Consider the following 12,569-nt stretch of genomic DNA (forward strand, 5'->3'; position numbering starts at 1 on the left):
ACGCGAAAACTTTATGCACACCTATGTTTAAATTTATCATTTTTATTCACAGAACTGGGATCGCGAAATACGCTGCGAAACGTGATATTTCGTGAAACACGAGTATGAATTAATACACGAAATTGAAAAACGAACATCGTGCCTTTTTATTTATTTTTTTTACTACGTTACGGATGATACTGTTGAAATCAATTGTTTTATTTCGTATAATCTACGTTGCAAATGTATTTTCGTTTTTAAGCATTAATTCGTAAGTTGGTATATATAAAAATGTTCATATATAGTTATTTTTTACTTTCTTGTTGTATCTTATATATATGTATATTTATGCCCATACATAATTATTCAAAAGAGTTTGTACCATTTGTCAAATTAGCTATCCCCAAAATATTCATAATAACAGAAGACAAATTTTGTCATAAACACAATTCACAGAAAAGATTACTTATAAAACACATTTTATAATTACGTATAATAATAACGTACAATATCAATTATAAAGTGTGTTCTATAAGTAATCTTTGACCCGAATTGCTTCCAAGATAAAAATTGTCTTGGGTTATTATGAAATCTTTGGAGACAACTAATTGCATAAATGGATAAAATGGATCAAAATATATGACAAGTAAAACAAATTTCAATTTTCAATTTGAATGCATTGAAAACTGTACCATGCCATACAGTGATCTAAAAATGTTTATATAGTCATTCAGTGATCTAAAAGTGTTATGGTCATTCAATGATCTAAAAGTATGGACATATAGCAGACTCCTGACATTTAATTCACATTCAATGAAACTTTTATAACACACATCGCTTTATTCTGTCCTAAACATGTATCGCGCGAACAAAAAGAAGCAGCTAATGCTTGAAACAAATTAAATAGAGAAAATTGACTAATATACACAGTCAACATTAACCGCATGTTCACGTTTCCTTCGCTTTCGAGTAAGATGTTCGTACCGTTCGGTAGCATATGTATTTTGTCGTGACGGTGCATAGCATACTTGAATAGAATAACAGAATCGTAGGGGAAACAATTTTTTTTCCGTCACCGAAAAGCATCCACCTGAGAAACGTTCTTCGCTTCTGGCAACGAGATAACCTATCGACGTTGATGTAACCTCTCTGTACCGACGTTCTCCTTCATTATTCATATCAAGGCCTCCGAGTGTGTATAGCACGTTCCTCCTTCTGTCTTCTACTCGTTTTGCTTTTATTTTTTCCCCTCGTGATGGCAAAACACGGCTTCGCAAGCAAAGACCGCTACGGCTGCGAACGTCGGTATGGATTTTTTCGGTGTGCTCACAGAAGTCAAAACCGCCTCAACGAGTCTGACAACGCGCATTAATCGCACTTGGAAAAAGCATAGGAGGTACAACCATCGACACTGAACGACGCAACAAAAATCACGGGATTACCGTATGCTTTCCTAGACGAAAGTGCATGGAATTGTATGCGGACTTAGGCGTTTCTCTAATTACAAATGCTCTCTGTTGTCATTTTCTTGTATACCTCATTGCATAAAGCATAGTTTTTAAACGTTTTAGTGCCGATCAAAAGAGCCGAGTGTTCTTGAGCGAAGAATACCAAATAATGGTGATGTATTAAATCGGTCCATGAGTTTTTTTTATTTAAGCCCTTACAGGGTTATTAGATCTATGCACAGTGATGTGCATAGAAACAAAAAAAAATATATATATGATCTATATATGTATATAAAGAAAACGGTCCTTGAGCAGTTTTAGTGCGCCAACGGTGCAGTTTTAATTTTGATTTGAATTTCTCTCATAATGCACGCGATTCGATAGCTTTAATTTTCTCCTGTGATGTGATTGTTTACTTATTCGTTCTGTAGGAGCAATAACGTGATTTACTTTTCTTTTTGGTAACTATGGAGGATCAAATTAACAAGATTGAACATGTTCAACATGTTTTGCTGTACGATTAAATTCGTAATAAAGTGATTAATTTGTCGAAAACTGCGGAGTGTTAAGTCAACAAGAATGAACATTTACTACTTTTTATAATTTATGCGTCTTTCTCCGTTTACACATTTTTGTTGCCTTATAAATGTAACCTGACAATGAATCACGTAAAAATACAGAGTAAGAATGTAATGAGTTTGAGATTGAACAGATTTAACATGAATATTCTAATGACATGATGACTGCGATTTCACACGTCAAATATAGTGCAAAAAATTAGCGTTAATTATTTGAGGATACAGATGTTCGACTAAGAAAATTTTTGGATAGTACAACAGTTACTTAGTTACAGTGTTAAATAAAATGTTTACTGATTTCTGTAATAAATCATATTGATGAACTAGAATGAATTGATTATAATGCTAAACGTGTTTATACAATAAAGAAACGTTCAGATAATAAAGGCTTCGAATCAAAGAAGAGTTTGGATAATTGAAGTTCTACATCGAATTATATATTAAAATTTCGTATTAGATTTCCTTTTATTTCTACATGAATATATGTATAAATTTTTGTATTTTGTATAAATATAAATGTCTTTTATATTTTTGTAAATGTTTTTTAATAAATGTTATTGTTAGCTGGAAGACGACCAACACCGTGGTATTATGAATATTGATTAAAAATACAGGGTGTCCCAAAAATGTCTCGCAATCCGCAAATGGAGGATTCCTGAGGTCATATCAAGTAACTTTTCCCTTAGCGAAAATGCAACCCGCCGTTTTGTTTACGAGTTATTAACGAAAAATAGTGACCAATGAGAGGCGAGATCAGCTGGCGCGGGACGGCCGAGCCAATGAGCGGAACTGGGCTTCATGCGCTCGTTGGCTGGACTGCCTCGTGTCAGTCGTACTCACCTCTTATTGGTCACTGTTTTTCGTTAATAACTCCTAAACGAAACAGCGGATTACATTTCCGCTAAGGAAAAAGTTACTTCAAATGATCTCAGGAATCCCTCGTTTCCGGATTGCGAGACATTTCTTGGTCACCCTGTAGATGACATATATAAAATACAATGACTCAAAATAACATTAAAAAATTGATGTATATTATTATATATCCTTCTAAATTAGTTTTCTTGTAGAATCATTCCCTTTTATGTTATAAGAACATTTCATAATTATGAACATGTATAATGACATATAATATACTCTATACGTTTTATCGTTATAAGTATAATAATTCATTACATCAATTATTACAGACTTGTCGCAGTAATTACAGTATAAAATTCAACATAAAAATTATATACATATAATTTCATATTAATTTTATTAGAAAATCTATCATATTAAAGAAACATTTATTAACCATCACGTTTTGGATTTCTTGTTTTAAAACAAATGTGGCATGTAATTACGAATAATAGACTTTAATAGAGGAAATGAGAAAGATCCATTTAGATTAAGGAATTTAATTCTTCAGAGTGAGACATATTTACAAACTCTATTTACATATTGTAAGTCTAAATCGAAGTAATGCAGTTTCAAAGTAAGAATTTTTATTTAACTAAAATATGCAATATTGAGAATTGTGATAACATAATTTTTTAAAGAGTTAACTTTTCAGCTACAGAATGCTTTAATATGGTCACTAGAGCTCGATATAACAGAGGAGATGATTTATGCGAAAAAAATTTTATGTACATGTTTATGCAGAAGCATGAATCTGTACATAATATGTTTAGCAAGCATGGATTCGTGTTTGATTAATCCGCCAGGAACTTTTATATACTTTTACGTTATTATTGTATGCTGTTATTGTTATTTTCATAGATTTAAAACACAATTAATAGATTATTAGATGGTTGAATAGATAGTAGAACATAATAGATATAGACGAATAGAAAGACATAAATAGATAATAGGAACAGTTCTTTTAACCGCTTATTAGAAAAGGTATTTGTAAGTTCATTCGGAAAGCTTAAGCAGATTTATGAGCTTAATATACGTGCGTGAAAGATCGTAATACTATAAATTACGTTACTCCCACAATCCTTTAAACAAGTGATAGTAAATCATCATTAATTATCACAGAGAAAGGAATATTGTAGTGTGCATACATTCACAACCTCGACTTCGGAAACCAAACAAAATAAACTCCATTTTCATCGCATTAAATAGCTGATTTGTTCTAGGTATGTTTCCTGGTTCACACCGCGTCATTTCATTAACTCAAATGATATTGGATGTTTCTTAAGTAATAAATAAATGTCGATTGTATTATATCACTCATAAGAATGTAAAAATTAAATAATAGTTAAATTTAAAAAAAAAATTCAACTTATTCAGTTTTATTCAATTCAGATTCACATTATGGTTCTGTAATTTTCATAAATCCATTTTTCCGACACAAACTAAGCATTCAATATAATATTTAACTAATTGAAATAAATTTCCTTCGATTCGAGTTTTAAATATTCAATTGCTCTAGCAACTTTTACTGTTTTATGGTGGCCGAAATAAAATTTGTCGAATGTAATACCTATAAATATTTACTTTTAACGCCTTTTGTCTGAAACATTTGTTGCGAGGAAATATGATTCTCGCTCTTGTTTATGGAGACTTGCCTGTTGAACGGAAAAGAATATACAGGCGTTCATAATTATGATCTTAATGGAGTTTCAGGCTACAAATTGCTCAATGTTAAAAAATAGTTTCCGAGGATGCTGCGCCACTGCGCATCCTTGTGTGGACGTGGGGCAGTTTTAATAGCACCCGCACGAGTATGGTCTCAGAGCCCAAACTCGAGTGAGGGGCCCAAAACGAAACACAGTTCGGCTCGTACATCTGCATATAAATCACTGGTTGGACAGCCTTAAGAAGCCAGGGGCTATTGCGTACCCACCAATAACCGTGAAACATTGCATTCGGTTTCTTCCGATGGCGAGTCTAAAAACCGCTTCCTTATACTTGCTTTTTTTTGCAGTCACTTGCGAAGGTTATCTCGACAAAAAATGATGCTGGATATGGACAAAGTTTTCCATAGAACAATGGCGAAACAATTCAAGTAAGTATAAATTGTCGATAGTATCGAATCGAACTTCTGTAAATGCCAGGAATTTTATTCACTGCTTAATTGTGAGAATAAAATCGATATTGTTGTATTGTTTGAAAGTAAAGTTGCAAATATTATACCACTTAAGAAATTCTGCGTCTTCGGTGTATATGTAACTATAAACGTATATGCAAAACAATCTAAAGGTATGTACAATAAAGAAAGTAATCTAAAATTATGTAGTATAAAGAAAATAATGTAAAACTGTATATAATAAAGAAAATAATGTAAAAGTGCATACAATAAAGAAAATAACTTGAAAGTATATGGAATAAAGAAAACAATCTATTTATATAACGACTTGTAATTTTTATTAGGTCGAGTCATAAATAACTGCCGATGCAGCTAGGTCGAATCTATTGTTCGTATCTATCCGCTATGAGTCACCGAGACAAACGAGTTTTTGCTTTCACTAAATAGATAAGGTTTCAAAGCAAAGCAAATAAAAAGACAAAACAAATAAATAAAAAGAAAACGAAATAAATGTCTGATAAAAAGGGGTAGTTATTTATGATTCGACCTAATATATTGGCTCACATTTTGAAGCTTCCCAAAAAGTACTATCAAAGTATTACTATAATTAAAGAAAAAGAAGAGAGAGAGAGTTAAATCACTAGATATGCAATACATCCTTCAATTTTAGCAATTATTTAAATATCCAAAATAACGTAACGCATATAATCGTTTGTTTAAAGAACACAGACATGTATCACAAAATGTAATTTTTAAACTCGTGTTCTTATGTAAGTACATTAAAAAAAATATATTATATATATCAAATATGGTCGTTAATAATCATGATATTAATTTAACGTTACGTTGATCAAGTAACTTTTGCTTATAACACTTCTAAAATTAAGAGAAGCACTCTACCCATCGATCCAATAAAACTTTGACATAAAACTTTTGTTAATGATTAATATGCAAGTTAATATTTTAAGATAAATAATAAATATGACAACGCTCTCACTTTTCGGGTTAATTGACCCTCAGCTTGCTCACAAAAATGGACAATTTGGAGATACGATTATTCGAGTCTTGCGGGTTGTTTTTATAATTACCAATTGTCAACAACTATCCTCTTCCCAAATTGTCCATTTTTGTTTCCAAGCTGAGGGTCAATTAGGGAGAATTTACTGCATTCGTTTTCTTGACCCTTCCCCTCTCATTTCAACAAACAGGTTTAACGTCATTTCTCACTGCAGCGAAGTGTGTCAAATAAACTTATGAATCATTCCGCACATAAATCCCAACGTTGCAGTATCGTACTTTTGCGAATAGCCCCTAATTCATGGGAACACGTATAAATGTAGGTACGTGCACGTGGAGGAGCAACTTTGTTGATTTTAACGGTACGTAAATACTCGTTGTCGTTACACGTAATACCCTGGCACAATCTGCCTGCTGATACACGATCCTATCTGCTCCATGCGACACATTTAAAAATATCACCGGTATCTACCAGCATCGATCAAAGATTAATAAGACACTAATCCATGAACATCGATGCATCCGTATAGCTTGCGTTACCAGTTCTGGATCATACTTAATCGTTTCGAAAATGTAGCATCATTCAACATCATCTAGTGAAATCTATGGCTCTGGTCACTCACCGGTTGCATATACGCGTATGATCTTATCATCATTCATTCAGTCATCGCGCGAGACATGACGGTTTTAGCGGGAGATGAATCACGTGAAGTTAGTATGAAATTGATGCTGCTGGAACCAACGAAACCTTCTTCAATTTTGTTGACAAGATACTAAAAGTCGACTTCAAAGAAGATTAAATAGCAAACCAGTAGTTACTTCAATATACACGATCACAAGTGGGTCATTAAGATAAATAGTGGCTATTAAAACGCTTTACGAGTTTTAGGCCGATTAGTGAATTTAAGTTGAGCGATGATTGGAAATTGAGAAAGCGAAAGGAAGGCGTATGATTGCATTTACGATCGTAGTGAAACAAGAATTCGCGTGATATAATTGCAACAGGTGATTCGCTATGTGGAAGAATAATTACCGCGAAACCAACAGACCGTATTTACAATTTATTCTGTGAAACCAAATCGATTTGATGTCGTTTAATTGCTAATAAAGTGGAGTATCTTTAATTGTGAAATAACCTCACGTAGCTAATGTTGCACATACTCACAAATTTTTATGGTAAAGAGTCACTCATTTTCTTTTCTGGGTTATGCAAAATGCTTAATTTCTTCCTATTTTCATTGAAACAAAAGTGAATAATCAATTATCGTAGGATCTTTCGTGCAACTAATTACTGAAGGGGATACGAAAATCAAAATAATGTTAATAAATTGTGCATGTGTTACATTCCACAAAGGCACCTCCATTACATTTATTAACCCCTTGCCGTATTTTGACGAGTTCGACTCGTTATGAAAATTTCTGATAATAACTTATCGAGTATAGATGTTATTCTGTCCTTTGAAATTGGAATAAAATTCTAATCTCTTGTCATCAATATTTAAGCATTCGAGTAAATTTAGGCACACGATAAGCATCAATTTTCTTTCCCTTCTAAGAAATTATTGCAATCGAAAAATTTCTAATTATAGTAACTGCGAAGAAGATGGTATGTCAAGGGGTTAATGCAATAACTGCTACAATGTTCCGTTTCCAAAAATTCGAAGAATGTTCTTTCGCGTTAAAAAAATCCCATGTTATTTTCGTTGAAGGAGGTATAATCGATCCTTACAATATTGATCTAGTATGTGAGGTTTTTTTCGTAAAACGAGAAAAAACGCTAGCTACAGCAAACGGTAATTTCAGATGATTTGTGTGAGTTTTAAGTAATGATTAAGATTTAGAAAATGTTACGCATGAGATTGTTAATGTAATTTATAAATTCCGCCATTTATATATTTCTAAATAACACATTAAAAGAATTTTTATTAATTTTTCTTTATTACCGTAACAAGAAAGATGCAGACCATTGTCTCGAATTTTACTTTTAAAATTATAAGAGTTACATTAAAAAAGAGTTACATTATAAGTTCGATACCGAGATTTAATTTTTACACTTCTGCGACAAAAAACTGAACACCACCGATTTTCCATCGAATGGATCTATGAAATTCAATTTGAATCAATGAATAATGATTCTAGAAGGTGGCTACTAAACGTTCTTCTGAGAACACGTGTATGTCGACATATATTTATCCCATACATATGTATACTCATAAAAAGGTAAGACTGCAAGGTAAAGCGCACAGTCGTATCGTAATGAATTCTAAGCGTGAGAAAGTTTTATTTCCGCTATGCGTCAAATACGATATAGATACTTTTTTTATTACCTTCGCCTCCAAGGTCTCCAGTTGCGCCATTCTGGGTTCTAAAAGTTGCTGCTGGGAGCCGGCACCAGTATGTAGAGCAGTCTGAAACAAATGAATAATGAAAGTTAGACAATGGTATTCGTGTTTCCATAAATGCTATGCCTATTTGGCCAACGGCCGAATCTATTTTAGAAATTCTGATCATCTTTGTATCATTTGAAATGTAACAGACTTTTGAGATATGATTTATAGAGTTTTCAATTAAATGTTGAAAATAGCCATCTGTAATAATTAAAGACAATATATTTACATTAAACCTTACACTATCTTAATTATTCAAGATGGTCATTTTGAAAATTTAACTGAGAACTTTATAGATTATATTTCACACAAAAGTCTTTTATATTTTAAATGATAAATATATATTGTATATATTATAACAGAATATAATTTAATCACGTATAAACGTGATACATAAATAATTAAACAGCATGTCATTAAACAAAGAACGAAAAATTTTAAGTAGGATGAATAAAATTCTAGGAAAAAAATAAAATTGGAAATCGCGATGGAAAGGAATGGTTGAACAGAGTGACTGGATTAGTAGTTAATGTGAACCAAGATTAATTCCTATCCGTGAGGCTGAATAAATAAATAAATAAATAATAATGGCAACAAATTTTGCACTGCAAAGGCAATCAATTTGCAACGTAAGATACGAAAAAAGAATGCCTAAACATATGTCCTAGAATTGAAGAAGAAGGAATATATTCAAGACAAAAGCTGTAGTATCAGACGTGTTTTTCAAATTAACACGTTTCTCGTGAACATCGTGGACCGGGTCTCTATTTTATGTTGACAATGTTGTCTAATATCTGATAGGAACAGTGTTAACAAAATTAACCTAAAATAAGACTTACTTTACAAATATTTGAAAAATTATTAATTGTAGACACTATTTGGAAAAATATTAGGCAAGCGGATATTAAAAAATAAATGAATATGTTAAGTGTCTTTGATGATATCAAGTTCAACTTTTGCTTGAAATACTTTTTCATATATTCAATAATTTATATCATAATTTTAAGGCACTTTATGTGCTGTATTTTCTATATCCTTATCTTTCAGTTTTTTAGCTAAGGGCAAAGGTGAATTTATCGATTCAGTTTATTATGCTTTTGCAGTGTACATAAATTTCAGCTTTAACTGGAAATGAATTTAAGGTATCACGCAACAACAATCATAAAATGTTTTCAAATATTTAATCCTGACACTTTGGATTATATATATATATATGATCTAGTTATTATTCAGCAGAATTTGGCTAATTTAATTATTTTGCAATATAAACAGTTAAGTTGCTTCTGGCAATAAGTAAATATGTTATATTTATTCAAAATCATATTTATATTAAGAATTTGTTGTTATCTGCGAAATGCCGACCATGGTGTTACGAATGTGGAACAATTGACGACGTACGTGTTTGTAAGATGAAATTAATGAATCGATGAAAATTAATTAAATGAAATTAATTGACCTTTTATTCGATCCTCGCGGCTCGTTTTTATAGCCGCCGATAGTCAACAACTAGGCGTCAACGCGAGGCTCGAATAATTGTATCTTCTCTTCCCAAATTGTCCATTTTTGTGTACAAGCTGGGGGTCAATTAGGGAGAATTTACTGTATATGTATAATTTATAATAATGAATAACATGAATAACATGGAAACACGTGTCGGAATATAGTTAATAATGCAGAAGATAATACTTTCAACTGCTGTATAGATTTGTTAAAAATTATTCTACTATTCTCTGCGTGATAAGCATCCAAAATAAATGCTTTTATTAACAACTGATTTTATCAATAACTAACTATTAACAACTAAATTATGATGATAATTATAGATCAACTAAACTATGGCGACTTCAATAATTGTTGAATTAAACATGTTATATGTAGTACCACGCATTTATTTCAAAAAGAATGTCTCGTATAGGTAAACGTTGAAAAAGAGATGTTTGTTAATTTTGAAGATGCCTAAATAAATATACGGTACAATAAGAAATATTAAAGAAATCTTTTTTTCCATTCTTCATTAACCGTTAACAGAAATAAATAAATCATATAAGTACACACAATAATGTAATATAACACAAACGGTAATATAACACAGTAATATAAGCACGCTCTTAACGAGAGAAAATTATGGAAAGTAGGAAATGTATTTGTACTCTGTGTTATATAATATACGTACAACGTGATATGAAACACATGCTACTACATGCAGTCGGCAAACGTATTCCACTTTTTTGAAGTAAGACGCCAAATTGGACACGCAATCCATTTGTCGTATCTGGCTGGGCATCCGCGGAGGAAGTACATATACATTCTACATACTTTATATGCTAAGTAAATTTTACACATTTTAAAACAATGCTGATAAAAAAATGTTTCATGACTATAGTTATATACGCTTTTTTATATTTAAATCAATATTTATCCACTGTTTATCCGATCTATGAACATGTAGAACTTAAATTATTATACATATACATATTTATTGTTGTTAAATAATTCTGTTTTAATTCGTTTTAATTGTGATACTTATTCTTTCAGTCTCATCAATGTAAGGCAATTAGAAAACTTTCATTAACTAGTGCATATGTATGTTTTGATTATGCAATAACTAAACTGCGGATCTTTATGAATTTATGCCATGAGCAAATTGGTGAAATAGAAGAAAGCTTATATTAAAAATTATATTAAATAGAAGAAAGTTTATATTATTAAAAATTAATAGCAGCTTTGGTATAGTTCCGCTGCAATAAATCTTCCAACCAACACAAGGAAATTTTCTTTGAATTGAATGCTGGAAAATGTGCTGTAATAATAGAAAATTACATAAAGATTCACAGTCTAATCATAAAGAAAATAATTTTAAATAATCTTTCAATAACAGACAGTAACTGTTTTGAAATAATTTCGATATTTATGTCCGTCTTTTTTATATTAAAATATTTAAAAAATTGTGAAACATTCATTTATTTATTCTCAAGTCGTCTTCTCATGCAATTTATTCTCATGCTTTGACGTTGACTACCAATGAATGACATCGATATAGTGACAGATATTAATAGTTATGACTGTGAATAAATTAGTTTTATGTGTTGTCTAATCAAGAAGTAGGTATTTATTACTACATTTTATTATTGCACATAAAATTAGTGGAGGTTGTTAGGAGAAATTCCAGATGAAAATGTTGGTATTAAGATATGCGAAGATTTGTCGTTCTTGAGATACGAGAGTCATATGGCATACGTGAAAGTAGTAAAACGAAAACTGCCAGTTTCAAGAGATCATCCTTTCCATCGGACGTTTCATGTCACGTGGTTAGTCACGGATTTCCTGTTCCGACCCAACCGCTTTCTGCTCAGCCTTTGTACTTCTACGAGGGTAACATGTGTTACTCCAAACAACAACGGCTAGGCGAAGACTACAAATACTACTACGAAGACTACAATACTTAACAATAACTACAAAGACAGTATTGTTTGCTCTATTTTCACTTGTTCGCTTCGGTAGAGCACTTTGTTACTTTAAATATTCAGTTAGTGCAAAACTAATAATCGATTTCCTTCACTTTGTGTTATGTATTTATTTACTAATATTTTAAACCAAATGATTTATTTAAGAATGATTTATTAACTAAATTCGTTATAAGTAAATTGCGGATCTTTATGCAAAATTAATATTGTCTGCATCAATTGCAAAACATAGGAGTTGGGCACAACTTTTTGTTTTCCTTTAATAACTTTAGTAAGTTTAAATTAATACATCAAGGTTTTTAGTTTCTTTTAATTTTTTCACTATTTCAAATTTCATCTACTGATTTTTGTCACAAATGCACAATATCCGCAGTCTGGTAATTAGTTCTGTTAAAGAAAACTGTGAAAGAATTTTAGAGGAGTAATACAGAGAAAAATACAGTACTTGTCAGATTTGTTTTTAATACAGGTTTCGCGCTCAAAATGAATCCTTTTGTAGATCTTATTCTCCTTTTTGTAAATTAAATTGATTTATATGTAATTATTTGTAATACAATTTATGTTAAATTTAAACATTGAATCACATTTGATTGTGAATTTGATTCACGAATTTGTAATAATTATTCCAGGTGTGCAAGTTTCGTGACTCACCCTGTATACGTATAGACATGTCAAGGAATGCA

General features: G+C 31.3%; 1 protein-coding gene across 3 annotated transcripts in view; it reads right to left on the reverse strand.

Moving 5' to 3' along the window:
• The window catches only part of sprt (PDZ domain-containing protein sprite), a 112,691-nt gene that overhangs the window by 39,111 nt on the left and 61,011 nt on the right, over positions 1 to 12,569 (reverse strand). For all 3 annotated transcript variants that reach the window (XM_033473226.2, XM_033473315.2, XM_033473399.2), the window contains one exon: positions 8,363 to 8,443. In XM_033473226.2, the coding sequence (XP_033329117.2) occupies positions 8,363 to 8,443 (81 nt within the window). The remainder of the gene's footprint in view (positions 1 to 8,362; positions 8,444 to 12,569) is intronic.

The sequence above is a fragment of the Megalopta genalis genome, chromosome 1 (genome assembly GCF_051020955.1).
Source record: "Megalopta genalis isolate 19385.01 chromosome 1, iyMegGena1_principal, whole genome shotgun sequence".
In the NCBI taxonomy this organism is placed as follows: domain Eukaryota; kingdom Metazoa; phylum Arthropoda; class Insecta; order Hymenoptera; family Halictidae; genus Megalopta; species Megalopta genalis.